This window comes from Emydura macquarii, unplaced genomic scaffold, assembly GCF_026122565.2.
Source record: "Emydura macquarii macquarii isolate MOO-44397 ecotype Brisbane River unplaced genomic scaffold, CSIRO-AGI_Emac_v2 contig_737, whole genome shotgun sequence".
NCBI classification, from domain to species: domain Eukaryota; kingdom Metazoa; phylum Chordata; order Testudines; family Chelidae; genus Emydura; species Emydura macquarii.
This window is the reverse complement of record NW_027130874.1, coordinates 57,149-74,681: the sequence shown is the minus strand read 5'-3', so window position 1 is coordinate 74,681 and position 17,533 is coordinate 57,149. Positions and strand designations below refer to the sequence as shown.

The following is a 17,533-nucleotide window of genomic DNA, read 5'->3' as shown; positions in this document are numbered from 1 at the left end:
GAAAACTGGAGGCTGTCGCTGACACTCTCCTCCACAGGGGTTTCAAGCCAAACCCCTCACCACTGACCGTAGGGCTGGGGAAGGGGACAGAGCCGCAGTCCCAGGATCTGGCTGCTCTAAGGATACACAAGACTCATGTGAGGAGCAGCAGAAAGCCAGGCACAAAGTGAGAAAACAGCCACTGAAGCAGATGAGGTTTTAGTTTTACACTGAACCGCTTTTTACACTGATGTGCCGCTCCAGGCAGGACGGGCAGCAATCCCAGGGGTCCCCATTGCAGCCCCTGCCTCCACGAGCGATGGCTGGCATCAGGCTGGCCGGTTTGGAGGCTGACAGACGGGATGCCAGGTGGGATGTTTCCAGGATGAACAGGGACGTGTTGGCTGAAGAAGGCGCTAAGAGTCCATGTCTCGGCCGTGGGGCTGCAGCCCCCTTGCAGCCAGGAGCTGGGGGGCAGGGCAGCTGGTACGGGGAGGAGCAGCGGCTGAGAAGGGGCCTGTCCATGCCTCCCACATCCCGGGGTGTCTGGCTGCCGGAGCGGTGCTGTTGGGATGGGTGGGGAAGGGGCCGCCCAGCACGGCCAGGGGCTTCAGCGGGAATTTCCCATCGTGTCAGCGTCAGGGGCTTTAAACAAACACAAACATCCCCTGAGACAGGGATCGAAATCCACACACACACCCCGCACACCCGTCAGAGTCCTGTACACATGGCCCCAGAATGCTCCACACCCCCACAAAGACTCTCCCCTCAGATGCACCTCCCAGTCCTCCAGACAGATTCCCTTGTGCCCCAATTGACCCTTCCCCCCAGATGTCTCCCCACACATAGTCCCTGAGGGTTCCACGGTCCCACTTCTCCTCTGCCATCCACAACACACACAGACCTCTCCGCCCATAGCGTGTAGGGACTGCAGTGCGGTATGAATGCGTCGCACCTACCTGAGCTGCAGGGGGCGCTGTACTCAGCCTCCGTGTGCTCACCTGTGATAACAAGGGATGTAAGGAATGGAGAGACCCAGTGGGGGGCTGAGAGCCCCTCCCCCCAATCCCGCACAGGCAGAGTCTGTTACTGCAGCCCCAGGGGATCCCTCCTGTAGCTCTGACCCCCTAGGCGGGGTTGGGGGGTAGCCCCCAGCTGCCGGAGTGGGACTGCGAACTCTCTCCCATCCCCTGGAGCTGGATCGCAGGTAAATGTGTGGGGTGCTGGAGGGGCAGGACACACCTGCTCTAGCCGTTCTGGCTGGGAGATCCCAAGTGACATCAGCTGCACTGTCCCACTCGCCCGACGGGCACAGGCTGCCGTGTCCCTCCCAGTGAGCACATCCCACCCACAGATCAAACCCGGCCACGCTCAGACCTGGCCGGGATTTCTGGAAATGGGGCACTTGGAAGTAGGGGAGATTTCAGTGACTCCATGGCCTGAGTGTGACACGGAGCCCACGAGAGACGCTGTATGCGGGTGGCGCCAGGGCAGGGCACGGCCACCCAGGCTCTGAGTGCGCCAAAGAGCCACGAAGGCAGCTTTACCACAGGCACTATCAGGGCAGGATCGTCCTCCCTAGACACTGACTGTGCCATGGAGCCCACAGGAGCGGCTGGAGCGGAGACGGAGGCGGAGGCAGGGCAGGACTCACCCGTCTCGTAGTAATCGTACAGCCTCACACTGGCTGCTCTGAGATTCTTCACCGGGAAATCCTGCTCCACGGAGAAGGTGAAACTCGCTGCCTCCTTCGTCAGCTACCGAGAGAGCGACACAGCGAGCGCCAGGGCTGAAGGTCTGCGTGGGCAGCTAGAACCCCTCCTCCCAGTGGCTGGGACTGGCCCAGCCCTCTCCCCTCTGCCCCTGTGGCCTGGAGCAGGCTGAAAATGCTCCCCTCAATCCCTGTTCTACCCACCCCTGAAACGTGACCCCCTTCCTCACACTCAGGGCCCAGCTCACGCCTCCCCACCCCTGAGCTCCCCATTGCTCTGTTCAGGGCCCTCCCTGGGGTTTGGCTGAGTCTGGTCCCATCTCCCCGTCCTTTGCCGTGTGCGCTCACACCGGGCCCCCAGAGCCCCCAGACGCCCGCACGCACCTGATCCAAATACAGCGTCACCTGATCATTCTGCACCTCCAGCTTCTTCACCAAATGATGCTTCTCCAGCTAGGGGCAGGGGGAGGAAACAGCTGAGCCTGGGACTGCGGGGCTGGGGCCAGAGTCACCGCTCTGCTGGGGGCTGGGACATGGGACGCCAAACGCCCCCCGTGGCCAAGGGGACTGGCTGCCACCCCCACGTCACTCACACCTGATCATGGGGTGTCCCCAGTCTTGGGGCCCGACTCTAGACACAGACGTGGGGGAGCGAAGAAGGGCCCGACCTGCTCAGTGACGGGATGGGGACCAAGGGGTGCCCAGTGCCTTGCTGCAGCACTAGGGGTGCTGTGCTGTGCTCAGGGGGCAGGCTCAGTAGGATGCTCCCCCTGGGGCTCAGAGCTGCAATCGGTGTTTTCCTGGGCTCTGGGCTCTCCCCCAGTGGATCAGGGCCCTAGTTTCATACCGTTTGACTGGCCTGGCCTGTTCTCCTCCCTGGGAAGCTCACCTGCCGCAGGGAGCCCTTGTCGGGGCTGTAGCCGGACGGCAGCTTGGCCTCGATGATGGCCATGTTGGTGGCTGAGCGCTGCCCGCTGTACCTGCAACAGGAGCCGTGCGCTCTGCTCAGGGATTGCCCTGGACATAGAGCCCAGGGAAGACGGTGGGGGAGGGGAGCCCTCCCATCTCCTCGGCCCTGCAGGCGTCTCTGATGCCCTCTGCCTGCTCTGGGCTGTGACCCCCGCTAGCCCCGACCAGCCCTGAGATCCCCAGACAAGGGGCATTGGCCCCGGAGCTCCTTGGGAGCAACTGTCTGTTCTAGATCAGCCCCAGGACCAGCCCTTAGTGCCTGGTGCATTTCAAGGGGCCCCTGCCTCTGCCCCAAGCCCTGCGTGTGGATGGCTCCCCCAGTGATTCCTGCCCAGCCCCGGCTCTGCAGTGGGGCATCCCTGCCTGGCCATTCCCCCACTCCCTGCGGCCTGTCCCTGCCCCGGGCGCTCGGACCCAGCTGGGCTGGGCTCCAGGGCTCGTACCGGGCGTGCAGGGCGAGGCTGAAGCGGGATGTGGCGTTCTCGGTGCATTCCTTCGGCTCCGTCTCCACCCGCAGGTCGAAGGTTGCGGGGTTCTTGGGGGGCGGCACATTGTAGCGCAGAGTCAGCTGGGAGAAGAGCAAGAGGGTTGGGGCAGAGCCAGGTGCCGTGGGGCCCCCACCGTGAGGCAGTCGATGGGCACAGACAGCCACCGCTGGCCTGCTGGTCCCCAGGGGCCCCTGCACTCACCTGCACAAAGACACAGCCCTCGCCGCTGGCCCGCACCGTGTACCGCCCGGGGATCTCCTGCAGGGCCGCTCGCTGCAGCACCAGCCGGTTGGCGTTCTCCACGTGGAATTCCTGCCGGGCCCCGGCCTGGGAGCTCACTGTCACCGACACAGCCCCGCTCGCCCTGTACGTCAGGGCCGCGTATTTGGCCAGGGCCTGCAGGGCCACCACCGTGTCCTGGGGAAGGAGGGTCACCGAGCTGCTGTCACGCTCTGGGGACAGGAGCCCGGCTCAGTCTCACTGCAGCAGGATCGGGACCCGCAGGGGCGCTGACACCGGGGCCCAGGCTCCCAGCCCCTACGGCAGGGGGCTCTGCACCCAGGACCCCTCGCCCAGGAAGGGACCCAGCTCAGCTGCACAGATGCAGACCCCAGGGGGCTCCTGGCCCCTTCCTCCCCCAGAGCCCCCAGCGCTGGCTTTGCCCCGAGGCGGGGGCGTTACCTGTGTGGATGCGAAGCCCCCGTAGGGGTTCTGCTGCTTGCTGAGCCAGCGGACGATCTGGGCAGCGGTCGCCATGTCGGCAGCAGACACGCTGGGCAGGGACAGATAGGCCAGGAGCACGTAAGCCGTCATCTCCACCTCGGCCGACGGGGCCTGGTTCCAGTAGGGCTCGGTGCTGGGCAGGGCCTTCACCTTCCGCTGCCAGTGGAGCTGTCCCCCTAGGAGAGGGGCCGATGGAAGGGCAGCCCCACGGCTGCAGTTACCACACCATGGGTCACGTCTCTGCTTTCCAAAGGGGCCCCAGGGGCTTCCCAGGCCAGAGGGACTCCTGCTCCCCACTGATTGCAGCCACCTCTGGGGCAGACACGACAGCTGATTCTCAGCGCACAGGAGGGCTACACAAGTGTAACATGACGTCCCCAGCTGGGATGTCCCCCACCCAGGTTGGGGGCTGGGATCCTGCAGCATCTCCCCAGGGCTCGGTTACGGCCCGTTCCCCTTGGGAGCTGCCTACGCGACGCTCTGCCCCGCGGGCTCTGAGCGCAACGGATCCGCCTCAGTCATGGCCACGGGCGCTTTAGCGGCTGGGTTGGGACATGGGGCTTTGCCCCTCTCGTTCTCAGCTCCCAGCCCCCCAGACTGGCAGCGACCCAGCCTCGGCCCCTTTGCCCCGTGCGCTGGGCCCTGGGAAATGGCGGGACGATCTCACTCCAGGTCTGAGGGGGCGAGTGTCCCCACGACAGCCCAGCGCGTCGGCCCCTCGCTGGCGCCCTCAGCAGAGACCACGGACTGACTGGGCCACGGGGACCCAGCTGCCCTGACAGCCTGAGGAGTCCCCTGGGGCAGGGGGCAACCGGGGGGGCAGGTCGTGGGCAGCTGGGCCTGGCCTGTGTCTGGAGGCCATCAGGCTGGAGAGCACGAGAGCGAGGCGCTGCCGGTACCGGCGCTGACGCTGTGCTGGGCCAGGCTCTGCAGAATGGCGCTCCGCAGCTTGGCACTGCCCGCCAGCCCGAAGGCGTAGGCCAGCAGCGCCTGCGTGTAGAGGTCGCTGGTGTTCGAGGACTCCCGCAGGCACTGCAGGGCCCGGCTCACCATGGGGTCCTGGGACGGGGAGACACCGAACAGACGCCCCGTCAGGCTGAGCCGGCCAGAGGGGACCCCCCGCGCCCGGAGCCTGTGTGTGTCCCCCCCGGCAACCACCCAATGCGCCCCTAACAACCCCCCACCTGTCAGCCATCACCTCCCCCCGACCATCCCGCTCTGCCACCCCCTGCGCCCCACAAGCCTCACCCAGATCCCCCCGAGCGCTAGACACCAAAACAGCCCAGACCCTCCACAAGCTGCTGAATTGTTCTCCTACCCCAACCCCACCGCGACTCCCCACATCATCCTGACCCGCGTCTTGTTACCAACCCCCGCACTGACCCCACAACATCACCTCTCCCCTCTCCCCGTGCCACACCTCGCCACTGCCCCCAACGTTGCTCTGACCCCCTCTGGGTACCTCCCAATCGCTGGACCCCAGCTCCCCTCCCAGCTCCCGGCCCCTCCCCTGGGAACACAGGGCTTGGCCTCACCGTCAGCGGTCGCCCCAGCTCCAGAAGCGCTGCAGTGATGTAAGCCGAGAGAGAGAGCTCCCCCACCACGCCGCCCTGCGGGGAGAGACACCGAGAGCCAGCTCAGCCGTGCCGTGCACTGCACTGCTAGACGGGCCAATGCCCAGGACAGGCCCATTGGGCCACCGCAGAACTAGCTCTGCTGCACTCGGCCTGCTGCACTTGGTCCCATCTGCTGCTGGGTCCCGTCAGGCCCATGTCGGTCCCAAGCAGCTGTCCCCACTTCTGGCAGTCGGGGAGGCCACACTGTGGCAGTGAGTTCCACAGGTTGGTTTGGGAGAGGCAGTAGCTGCTCCATAGCCAAGGCTGCACTGGGCTCCCAGGATAAAATCCTATTTGAGCCCCCCCGTAACCAGAGGCTGGTAAGCTGGTTTGAACTGACATTTGCCCAATTTCCAATGAAGACAAGGGGACGTTTCTGCAGCGGCTGAAGGATTCGCCCCTCGCTGCACGAGCTCCTGGACTTTCCCTCAGATTCGTCTCCTTCTCACTCCCGAACGCCCAGGTGCAGCCCCGGCCCCTCCGCAGAGACCCAGCTCCTGCCAACTCCTGGCCAGCGGCAGGAACGAGGCTGTGACTCCAGCTGGGGGGAATTTCCTGCTGAAATGATTTCTCGACAGAAGATGCAGTTTCCACAAAACCAAAACTTGGAGGGAAAAGGTGACTTTTGCTGACATGTTTCGACGTCTGTTGTAAAATGGAAACGCGACATTCTGCTGTGGGTCGGCGGGGCCCGAATCGCAGCCTCTCGGCTTGGCGGCCTGAACCGAAACCTTTCGCTGCAAATCGCTTCAACCTGAAACTGCATCTGCCTTGTGCCCCGTTCTCCCCACGGGCCGGGCTTTGGCGCCTTCGGACTACATCTCCCATGATGCACCGCGACGGCCCTTCTGACCCAGCTGCGTGGGGAGTTGTGGGAGTCACATGACTTCAGAGCTGGACCAAGCTGTGCTGTCAGGCTCTCTGTGGGTCTGCTCAGTGCCAGCGGGAGGGGGGCTGGGCTGCACAGGAGCCAGGGTGGCTAGGCCAGGGATGCTCCCTCCTTCCAAGCAAAAAGCAGCTGATCCAGTCGTCCCGGCCATTCAGCCCTTGTTAAAAACCCAGGGAATCCCCCACACCTGAACTGCAGCAGCCTCCTGCCATGGGGACCCTTCTCCCCCTTCCTCAGCGTGTCCCCTCCTCCCCCACCCCATCAGCCCGTCCCCCCAGTCTCCCACCTGCAGGGCGTTGTTCAACAGCTTCCCCACGCTCTGGAAGCAGCCGCTCTCCAGCTGGTGACGCTGCAGCCACTTGAGGGCGTCCTCTAGGTGCTTCTCGTCAATGAAGATGAAGGGTCTGGCCTGGCCAAAGGACTTGAGGACGAAGGCCGTCAGCCTGAGCGGGCAGAGACCCGTTAGAGGGACACTCTGCTGGAGATGCTGGGGGTCGGATAGGGTGCGGGGGGCCAGGCTGGGGTCAGCATTGTGGGGGGTGAGCAGAGCTATCAGGGCAGCCAGGACGGGAACGGGGGGATTTGGGGTGCGGTACGTGGGGCAGAGCTGTGTGGGGAACAGGACTGGGGTAGCAGAGGGGCTGGGGTCAGGCTGCAGCCCACGTAGCTCTGCCCACCCAGAGCCCTGACTCGCCCGCGCCGTGCGGCCCCTCACCAGGTGTTGCCCGAGGAGTCGCTCTGCCCAAAGGCGCTGTAAGAGCCGTCGTCGCGCTTATAGAGCAGCTGGCGCTGGTACCCTGCGGGGAGGGAGAGAGACAGCGAGTCCTGGATCTGCTCAGCCGCGGGGCTAGTATCCACCCCAGCCTTTGCCTTGTGGGGCCCACTAGCCTCCCCCACCCCACGACACTGAGACTCAGAGATTGCAGGGGATGGTCAGAATGGGGGGGACTAGTTAAGGCTGAACAGGGCCCTGATCCCCCAAACCCTGCAGCACCCCCGACCTGGGGCTGGATCCCAACTGGTGCCCCTAGAGGGGAAAGTCCCGTTTCCCATTCACTGAAGCCCTGAGGCAAACAGTTCTTATGACCTGGGCCTGGGCTGGAATCAGAGAAGATGGGGGTTGGAAGGGACCCCAGGAGGTGTCTAGTCCAACCCCTGCTCAAAGCAGGACTAACCCCAGCTAAACCATCCCAGCCAGGCTTTATCAGGCCGGGCCTTCAAAACCTCTAAGGATGGAGATTACACCTCTTCCCTAGGTAACCCATTTCAGTGCTTCACCACCTAGGAAAAACATTCTGCCTCATATCCTACCTAGACCTCCCGCACTGCAACTTGAGACCATTGCTCCAAGTTCTGCCTCAACCGCTCCTCATAAGTCTTGTGCTCCAGCCCCCTAATCATTATTGTTGCCCTCCACTGGACTGTCTCCAACTTGTCCACATCCTTCCTGTAGTGAGGGCCCAAAACTGGACACAATGCTCCAAATGTGGCCTCATCAGTGCTGAATAGAGGGGAATAATCACTTCCCTCCATCTGCTGGCAATGCTCCTACCAATGCAGCCCAATATGCTGTTAGCCTCCTTGGCAACCAGGGCACACTGCTGACTCATGTCCAGCTTCTTATCCACTGTAACCCCCAGGTCCTTTTCTGCAGAACTGCTGCCTAGTTCATCGGTTCCCAGTCTGTAGCTGTGCATGGGATTCTTCTGTCCTAAGTGCAGGACTCTGCACTTGTACCTGTTGAATCTCATTAGATTTATTCGGCCCAATCCTCCAATTTGTCTAGGTTGCTCTGTATTCTGTCCCTGCCATCCAGCGTATCTACCTCTTCCCCCAGCTTAGTGTCATTGCAAACGTGCTGAGGGTGCAATCCACCCCATCCTGCAGATCATTCCAGCTGACCAAAACTGGAACTGGTGCCCCAGAAACGAGAGGGAAACGATCTCATTCCCTGATCCCCAGAGCCAGCCAGCGCCCTCATCTAGGTCTGGATTGGAACCCGTTCCCCAGAGGTGGCATGGAAAGGGCGGTCGCAGGTCCCCAGCCATGCCCTGGGGCAGAGGGGCAGGAGGACACTCACCGCTCTGGAGGAATCCCTGGGCCTTGTCTCTGATCTCCGGGCTCAGCTGCCCGCTCTTCTCCAGGTACTGTTGGATGTAGATGTTGGGAGCGAACCGGACCATGTTCTGCTCTCCGCAGCCGTAGGGCATGGCCAGCAGGCGGTCTATGTTCTGCAGAGCCGTGCCCATCATGTCTCCTGGCACCAAGGGAGTCGGGGGAGCAGAGAATGACCAGGCTGCACAGCAGCTGCCCCGTCCCCAACACCACGTCCCTGGAGCCCAGGCACTCGGGGGCCCAGCGCCCCCAGTTCAGATCAGGCCTGGTGGGTTTACATGGATACACGCTGATGAATAGGCCATGACACCAATGCCCTGGCACATGACATCACCGCGTGAGTCTATGGCCCCTCGCTGGGGCAGCACGAGGCCCTGGAGCACAGACTGCAGGGACCAGTCCTGTCCCGGCCCCAGGGACCCACTAGACCTCACTGATCCTTTCCATCCGCGATGCCCCAGCCTCTCTGATCAGAGCGCTGTGCACAGACGCGCTGGCCGAAGGGCTCCGCACCCTGGCAGAGATGGGGCAGGGGAATTCCTTACCCAGCACAGTCACGTGGGCCCGCTCGGACCCCGGCAGGACGTTCGCAGGCAGCTGCAAGGAGATTTCTTCGGACGCTGCATAACATGAAGGCAAAGACACAACGTTACAGGCCTGTCGGGAACCAGCCCCTGCCTCCAGCCAGTCAGATCCCTCCGTTCCTGACCCTTCGGGGCTTCCTCGCCCCGTCACAGCCCCTCTCTCAATCCCAAGCTGCCCCACCGTGGCACAGATGTGCCCTTGTGACCAAGGGCCGGGGGTATCAGCGCAGGGTCCTGCCTGCGGGACTCGGTCCCTCCCCGGGCCCCAGAGAGCTGCTGTGATGAGCTCTTCAGGGAGCATCACACACGGGGGGCTGCAGGGAAGAGGAGCTGGTACAACAGGGTCCCCGTGCGAGTGGGGAGCAGGAGCCGGCCGTGCTCGAGCCATTGGCCTATGGCCGACGTTCGCTGTCTGCCCACAAGGGGCGCCCATTCCCTGGGCAGCTGGTCCTGGCCCTGTCACAGGCAGGACACTGGCTGGACGGTCCCTGGTCCAGTCCAGTCCAGCCTGGCGGCTTCTGTGCCCCTAGCTGGGACGGCCAGCGCCGAGATATGGCTCATCCTCTGACCCCACTGAGCCCCGGACAGGCGCTGGGCTCCTACCTTCCTGGCAGAGCAGGGAGCTGTGTGACTTCTCCGCCAGGATCCCCCCCGGCTGTCGGGAAGGAGCATCAGACAGGTCAGGAGCATGGACCGCGCACGTCACAGCCTGTCAGGGCCTGCCAGGTCAGCCAGTGCCCCCAGTCCCCAGCCAGGGCAGGATCATCCCCTACAGCCCGTGCTGGGGGCTCGGGCACATCCCGCTCTCAGCGCCCAGAGATGGGGCTCCCCCTTCCCCGCGGAGACTGTTCTCAGCCCAGCAGATCTCGCGGCTTCCTCCTCTGCACCGCGGAGCTTCCCTCTGCTCGTTCCCCCGCCCCCTCGAACCGCTCCTGTGTCACTCCCGGCCGCCCCCCTTGGGTAACACCCGTCTCGGTCTGCCCCAGAGTTCCCCTGCCTTCCCCCTCATCTCGCTGTGGCGAGGCCGCACGTTGGGGCAGTGCAGGTCGGGGTCAGGGACGCGGACGGCGCGGGGCTGGGGGATTATTTTCTGTGGCAGGTCACAAGAATCATCATCTCTGCCTCCAGCCAGCGGGGGCGAGACCCGGGCACCCGATCTCCCTCCGCTCTGCCCAGATGGTGCCGACCAGACACTGACCTGGACCAGCAGGGGCTTTATCACGGTGTCCACTCGCCCCTGGGCCGGCACCACGGCCAGCTCGTTGCCACACAGCTCCTCGGTGCGCAGAGCCTTGGTGCTGACGGTGACGTTCACCTCCCCTGCGGAGCAAGGCGGGAGACGCCCCCTTAGACAGCCCCAACACCCCTCCCCGCGGCAGAGAGACCCCGGGTAGGATACAGGACGGGAAGGGGGAGGAGAGAGGATGGTGAAGGCCGAGAACAGTAGAAAAGGGAGAGAAAGAAAATGGGGGGAGAGAGAGCGAGAAAAGGGGAGGACAGAGAGAGAAGGCCGGGGGGGGGTTGATGGAGGGAAGCAGTGACTGTGTGAAATGACAAGTGCGGGGTAAGGGGATTCCCTGCTGGGGTGTCCTTCCCCCCACCAGCCCTTCCCTTCCCCCCACTCCTCCCAGCACCGGCCCCAGCGCCCCTTACCCAGGCTGCTCGCCGTCACCTCCCACTGGAAGGTTTTCCCTTCGTCTGCACAGAGGCAGCTGGTGTAAGCGCCGTCCTCGCCCACCTGCACCTGGAACTGCGCAGACTGCGCCAGCGTCACCCGCACCTGTGGTACCCAACACAGGAGCCCCTTAGGGCTGTGTGACGCGCTCACATGTCCCAGCTCCAGGCCGAGACGTGCCCCTCTGGGGCTCAGGCCCCGCTCACCGCGATGTGCTGAGCCCAGTGCTCACGGGGTCGCTGTGGAGCGTCCGGGTCACATCCAGGGACTGCCGGGGCCACTCGTCGGCCTGAGCCACGGCCCAGCCCCCAGCCCCAGGTCACCCGCCCCAGCAGCTCCAGCAGCTCAGCCCCGGGCGCCGCTCACCTTGATGCACTGCTGCAGGTAGTTGAAGACGGTGGCCTTTAGGGTGAAGGTCTCTCCCCGGACCACGGAGTACGGCAACGCCAGCTCCACAAAGAAGGGTTTGAAGGCCGTGACGGTGGCCGTGGGGGAGAGCCCAAAGCCCAGCTCTGCCGTGCAGAACATCCCGGCTTTCCACTCCGTGATGGTGTCGGGCAGTGAGACTGGGACGTCCTTGGAGCCCCCCTCGCTGGGCGGGACGGACACAAACGGAGCGTCAGACACACGGCCGCCCCGTGGGAAGTGCCCACGAGCACAGCCATCAGAGACGTCTCTGCCCGACCCTCCTCTGGGCTGGGATCCTGGGGCCGCTTGCACAGGAATAGGCCAGTCCCAGACATCGGGGGGAAGAGCTGTCAGTGCCCCAATCTCATCCCCTCCTCTGCCCCACGCCAGCTAGTGCAGGATCCTTCCCTGCCCCGGGCTCTCCGGGCTGGGTTCAGTGTCCCACGCAATGGCGACCCTCCCTTCCATAGCCAGACACGTCTCCCTGTCAGGGTGTTATTGCTGGGAGTCAGTCTCAATTGCCCCTGCTTGGGATCCCCCGCCCCTCCCACTTACACCCCATGTGCCACCCTCAATGCCCCCTCCCTGGGTTCAAACCCCTCCCACGTTCTTAGCGCCGCAGCTCCTGGGCTCCGCATGGGAATGAAAACACCATGAAGGGCTGCGTGTCAGGACCAGGGGATGGCTGGGGCAGGGCTGGGGAGAACCCTGCTCTGCTGGCCATACGCAGGGTCATGGGGTTCCCTCGGCTCCCAGCCCTCTCCCCCCTCTGCGGGTTTGTCACATCTGTAAAGAGACAAATCCCACGGCCCAGGGGCTTTTTATTCCCTGCTGCTGCGCTGGGTTCCTCTCCGCTGGCAGCAGGGTGCAGGACCCAGCCCTACGGGGGCAGCCAGCCCTGCCCAGCAAGTGCGCCACGGCTGGGAGCTACTGCCTCAGGGGGTCTGGCCTGAAGGCCGCTCTATAGGGAAGGTTTGTGACAGCTCCTCACTCACCCCACAGGGACCAGGTCCCACAGCCAGGTCTCTGGGAAGTACACACGTGGGGCTGGCTCCTCTGGGATGCTGGGTTCTGGTGCTGGCAGGATATTTCTCATTGGGGGTGCTGCTTTCTGAAGAAAGGTCCTTTCTAGAAAAGATACAAAGGGGGCTAAGGGAACCCCACAGTGGGGGCAGATCCAGGCGATGATTCACGTGTTTTCACTGGTCAAGTCTGGATTTTTTGGCACATTTCAGGGACTGAACATGGGAACCGTGACTCTGTGAACAAACCAAAAGCCTCTTCTGCTGAGAACTGACCCGTGCGTGACCTGAGCGGGGAGCAGCCAGTGGCAGGGCTCGGGTTTGGGGGGTCCGGCTGGGGGTGCCCTAGGGGCAGCACACACCAGTGGGCTCAGCATGTGGGTGGGAGCCAGGGACGCCTGCGCTCAGTCCCACCGTTGCCCCTGAGCAGCGTCAATCCTACGTTGCACTCCCAGAGCCCGTCACACACAGACGCTGGCCAGGCAGGTAGAATCATTAGCCACACTCAGCAGCTGGCAAATGGGAGCCTAGCACGGCTCAGGGCATTTCTACTGCAACCACCGACCACGAGGGGCATTGCAGGGCCCATGTGATCACCTCCATGACCAGCCAGCCTGACTCACATCCCAGGGCAGCGTGTGGGGCTGGCGCTAGAAACGCCGTCATTGTCCGAGTGAAGTGAGTGTGTCTGGGCTGGAGTCGCCGAGAGACAGGCAGGGAGCCCGGCGGTGCCACGGTCACCCCCACGTGGGGCAGTGTGATTAGAATGGGCATCGGGGTGGTGCCCGCAGGAGGCTGGCCTCCGTCTCCCCGACAGGCAGATGCAGGCCCAGGCTCGGAGCCGCCAGTGGAAGGGGAGGAGCAGAGCTGAACGGGAAGGGTCAGATGATCACGTCTGCCCAGCTCCCGCTGAGAACAACGGCAAAACCCCCCATCCCTGCCCCACTGAGAACAATGGAACTGCCAAGGGCAGAGTCAGAGCCAGGATCCGAACGCAGGTCCCAGGCCTGGCCCACGAGCCTTTGGGGGCCGTCTCCTCTGAGAGGGCGTTTGGAATTGCTGATCAAGAGGCATGGAAGCTCCTGGCCCACTGACCTCGTGCGGAAAATGCAGGACCTGGCAGGACAGCCATAGTTTTTAAAACACGCTGGGAAAAATCTCTGTGTTCACAGGGCCCCCTGGTGTTGGCGTTGGTGAGAATTTTCAAAGCCGCATCCTGGGAGAGAAGGAAGACGAGGAAAAAGCATCAGGAGCAGGAGAAGCACCGGAGGCAGCGCGATGCCCTTTGTCAGTGTCCATTGAAACGCTAAATGCTCACACAGCAACAGAGCGATATAGGAGCAGAATTCACTGAGACAAGGGCCGTGCCCAGCACCCTACAACTGGCTTAGCAAAGGGGGAGGGTCAGTATTTTATATATGGGGAAACTGAGCAGGGGGTCACCCAGGTCAGAGATGGGAAAGACCCATCGGCTCCTCTCTCTGCCCTCTCATCCCGCTGGGCTGGGGCAGGACTGTCCCTTACACCACTTCTTCCCAGGGTTTTGGCTTTAGCGTTAAAAGTCCCAAGCAAGGAGCCTCCTCCAGAGACGATTCCAGCCCCTCACATCTCCCGGTCGGGAAGTTATCCCGTGACATTTCCCCGGGTCTGGATCCCATTGCTCCTCGCTCTGCCCCATGACGGGCCATGTGGGCCGGAGGCTGGGACACTGGGCTGGAGTCAGGACACCTGGGTTCTGTTCCTCCTTCAGCATCGACCTGCTGGGTGACCCTGGGCCGGTCCCATCTCCCCTCTTCCGCCCCCTCCCTTTGCCTGCTCAGACTGGGAGCTCTTGGGGGCAGGGGCCGTCTCTTACTCCGTGTGTTAAATGCCCCCAAACGCCCTTAGCACAGACTGAAGGTTGCCCAGCGGTGCCCTGTGCCCTGCCAGGCTGAGGAGTGCACCCAGCCCTGAACTGCTGAGCACCAGGCAATGAAGAGTTAAGGTTCGTGCTACCCCCAGCCAGGAATTGCTGCGGGCGCTGCAGCTGTGCTCACGGCGCTGGGTGCGGTGGGCGCGAGGTGCCGGGACTGGCTGGAGCTGGCAGAGCCGCCCCTGGGACGTGAGGAGAGGGGCACGTCTACCTCGAAGGATCAAGTCAGCCTCAGTCCAGCGCTGAGGAGCCTGCTTAGATTATCCTAACTGGGCGCTGGTGTCCTTGCCCTGCCGTCCAGTGGATGCTCATTCCTTGGCAAACCTCTGCAGCAGAGGCAGCGTCTGCGTGCGCATCTTAGAGCCCCTGAAAACGTCGCCCTCAACCCGAAATCTCGGTCTCGGCAAAACTTCCAGAAGGAGCCGCCGCATAACAGAGGCAACGTGCACAACTCAGCCTGAAACCTGCCACGGGTGGGGCTTGAACTCACAGCACAAGGGTGCCCCAGCGATTCACAGGCCACAGCCTGTCACCTGGCACCCCTCAGGGACTGTGACACCAGCCTGCCTGCAAACCCGCTGGCTTCCACAGCGCCCAGCCTGGCCACACATGCGCATTTCACTCTCCACAGCTCGGGTCGCCCGACCTCAGGTCTGAGCTTTCCCCGTACTGACGTTTGGGATATTGCCCCGGGGTGGGTGGGGCCAGGCTCTAGCTGAGATAATCCCCAGCAGCTGAGATCGGTCTGGGAGAGTCAGAGCCAGAGCTGGAGCCCCCAGTGTGGGCAAGAAGCAGGGTAAGAGCCGGGTGAGTGTGTAACCCCGTTTTGTGAGGGGGCTCGATCTTGGGACGCCCCTGCTCACATGACCCCACTCGTGGCCCTCTGACCTGGCCCTGCACTGCCGTGAGGCAGAGACAATTTCAGGACAATCCCAGTCAGCCTGTGCAGTTCAGAGCGCTGCGAATCCTGCGCTCGTACACCTCCGCTGCCAGCCCCGCCTGCAACATCCCTGTGCCCGGGAGTGGGCGGGGTGGGGGATCCCTGCTCTCCGCATACGCCAGGGGATCTGTCCCAGGGCCCGGGCCGTGTCTGCAGGTGGCTGGTGAGGTGTATCCCAGGTCTGAGTTTGCTAGGAGCGTCCCTGGGGACCATTAGAGTCGGCCGGAGTGTTAGGCTGGGACGTTGCCCCTGGGTGCATCGGAGCCATTTTAGTCCTTGCAGGGTACAAAGGGGCGTGAGACACGGCCAGGGATAACCTACCTTAAACAGGCTGAAGGGGTCACGCAGCCAGGGAGTCCAGCTGCTAGTCCGTCTTTTCCACCCATGGCGATAGTACATCGGGGACTTATGAATTGGACCTGGCAGATATGCTCCTTCCAGTGAACAATGACGTGAATCAGGGTCTCGAGCCGCGGCGGGATAGTCTCCTTGCGGAAAATGGGGGAGCAAGTCATAAACCTAAAAGTAACAACAGACAACGTCAGCCACGAAACCCAGACACGAGCTACCCCAGGGCCAACTGCTGCCCCTCCCCTCACTAACGCATCACCCCACAACCCTCCCTATCGCCCCAGCCTCATCCCCAGCCTGGACACCTCCCCACACCCAGCCCTATGAGAGGGACCCACAGCTCCCAACGCACTGGGAGAACCTGTGTGGGGAGGGCAGGTGCCCCCTCTCTCTGTGGGGCTCTTAGCGTCCCCTCCCCCACTCTGTCTGGATCACGGGGGATCCTTCTCGGGGCTGCCTTAGGGCGGCAGCACATAGGGACGTGTGGGTCACCCCTGGCCCACTGAGTCCTGTCCCTGCTGCCCCACGGCGCTTGGGAGGCTTCACTGGCCGTGTGCAGAGCCCGGGAGCCCCTGACGGCAGCGCCAGCGCCAGGCCGAGTGCGATTCCTTCTCACCACCCAGGCAGGGCAAATCCTGGCTCCCGGGGGAAGCTGGAGCCTCCCACAATGCACCTGGCCAGCTGTCCATGCTGTACCTGGGGAGCAGGAAATTCTCCTGCCCCCACCCCGGGGCTAGCTCTGCCCTGGGGAGCGAGCTCCGCTTCCCGGCCACTATCTCAGCTCTGAGCTCCCTGTTCCCAGCCAGAGCCGGGTGGGGGTGTCAGGAGGGGGGATGACACTGCAAGGGAGAACAGGCAAGGCAAGCGGGGACACCACAGAGCTCGAGGTGTCAAGTGCCATGGGAGCAGCCCTGAGGTCGGGGAGAGGTGGCCTGGACGGCTCGTCCCCCAGCGGCTCTGCACTGCCCCTGCCAGCGAGGGGGGGACTTGTCGGGGGGCCGGGCGAGCGGCCGAGCTGCTCTGGACTCACCGTGTCGACTTTGAGCTCGGCCTCGGGCTTCATGAGCAGCACGCTCTGATCCACGGCGCGGACGGCGCACAGGGACCCGGGGGCAGCCTGCACCCGGAGCTGCAGCTCTGAGCCCGGCAGGGCCCGGTCCTGTGAGAAGGCCAGCTTCACCTGCGGGGGCACAGGGCGTCACGTGGGGGGAGACCCCAGGGGAGGAGGAGACAGTCCTGGGCAGGGTTGGCAGGGGCCCAGCTGTGGGCACCCAGGTCGCTCTGGCCCAGGTCCTGCTGGCGGAAGGGCTGGGGCTTTGGGAGTCGGTGCTGGGAGCTGGAGCGGGGAGTTGAGGCAGCCCAGGCTCATTCAGTGCCCCCGTGGGGCAGCTCATGGGGCTGCAGTCGTTTCTAGACATGCCGGGCAGCGTGCATGGTGGGGGGAGATGGGGCAGCAACAACCCTGGCGCTGCTGTAAGGCCGGGGAAGGGAGGGGCCGAAGGCACCAGCCATGCCCCTAGTCAGGGCTCCAGCTGTGGGGCAGGGAGCGATTCCCCCCAGAGGCTCCTCTGCCCCGAGCCCGGCTCACCTTGTTTGGGAGGCACTTGGCCACGCGCAGCAGGGCGCTGTCGGCAGCCATCTCTCCGTCGGGCAGCACCGTGTAACCCAGCACCTTGGCAGAGGGCGCCAGGTCGGCGCCGACAGGCAGCTCCACAGAGAAGGAGCCCTTCAGCCCTAGGGAGCGTGGGAAACACACAGGGGACGTCAGGGCCAGCCGGCAGAGCCCCTCCCCCAGCCCGGCCCCTGCCCAGGGGCTCAATCCCCCCTCACCCCTGCACAGACCCTCCCCCGCCACCTACCAGCCCCCGCTCTGAGGTCCAGCCCCTTCTGGAGGGTCCTGGCGATGGCTCCCTTGGCCACGACCTGCGGAGGAGGAGACGGAGTAATGGAGCTTACGTTCTACGAGGCTGAGAAACGCCAACGTGGGGATGGCCACGCAGGAGTCAGGGCAGGGCGCAGCCTCTCCCCCCATGCGCTGAGCCCGCAGAGGTGGGGTGGGCGGGGGGAGGACATTCAGACACCAGCAGCCTGGGGCTGGAGTGGACCCAGCGCCCCTTGGGGGAGAAAGTCCCGTATCCCGGTGCCCAGCCC

General features: G+C 63.8%; 1 protein-coding gene across 1 annotated transcript in view; it reads right to left on the bottom strand.

Annotated features, from left to right (window-relative positions):
- Positions 1 to 217: 217 nt before the first annotated feature.
- Positions 218 to 17,533, bottom strand: part of LOC137149368 (alpha-2-macroglobulin-like protein 1) — a 34,431-nt gene continuing 17,115 nt past the window's right edge. Inside the window, exons 13-36 of the mRNA XM_067542866.1 lie at positions 17,242 to 17,305; positions 16,971 to 17,116; positions 16,413 to 16,562; positions 15,353 to 15,550; positions 13,275 to 13,395; positions 12,153 to 12,285; positions 11,116 to 11,341; positions 10,728 to 10,854; positions 10,273 to 10,394; positions 9,678 to 9,729; positions 9,036 to 9,110; positions 8,456 to 8,632; positions 7,091 to 7,172; positions 6,662 to 6,818; positions 5,406 to 5,480; positions 4,770 to 4,929; positions 3,829 to 4,046; positions 3,349 to 3,564; positions 3,103 to 3,227; positions 2,580 to 2,670; positions 2,075 to 2,143; positions 1,634 to 1,736; positions 939 to 980; positions 218 to 624 (exon numbers count right to left, since the gene is read on the bottom strand). Of these exons, the coding sequence (XP_067398967.1) occupies positions 590 to 624; positions 939 to 980; positions 1,634 to 1,736; positions 2,075 to 2,143; positions 2,580 to 2,670; positions 3,103 to 3,227; positions 3,349 to 3,564; positions 3,829 to 4,046; positions 4,770 to 4,929; positions 5,406 to 5,480; positions 6,662 to 6,818; positions 7,091 to 7,172; positions 8,456 to 8,632; positions 9,036 to 9,110; positions 9,678 to 9,729; positions 10,273 to 10,394; positions 10,728 to 10,854; positions 11,116 to 11,341; positions 12,153 to 12,285; positions 13,275 to 13,395; positions 15,353 to 15,550; positions 16,413 to 16,562; positions 16,971 to 17,116; positions 17,242 to 17,305 (2,964 nt within the window). The 3' untranslated portion in view covers positions 218 to 589. The remainder of the gene's footprint in view (positions 625 to 938; positions 981 to 1,633; positions 1,737 to 2,074; positions 2,144 to 2,579; positions 2,671 to 3,102; positions 3,228 to 3,348; positions 3,565 to 3,828; positions 4,047 to 4,769; positions 4,930 to 5,405; positions 5,481 to 6,661; positions 6,819 to 7,090; positions 7,173 to 8,455; positions 8,633 to 9,035; positions 9,111 to 9,677; positions 9,730 to 10,272; positions 10,395 to 10,727; positions 10,855 to 11,115; positions 11,342 to 12,152; positions 12,286 to 13,274; positions 13,396 to 15,352; positions 15,551 to 16,412; positions 16,563 to 16,970; positions 17,117 to 17,241; positions 17,306 to 17,533) is intronic.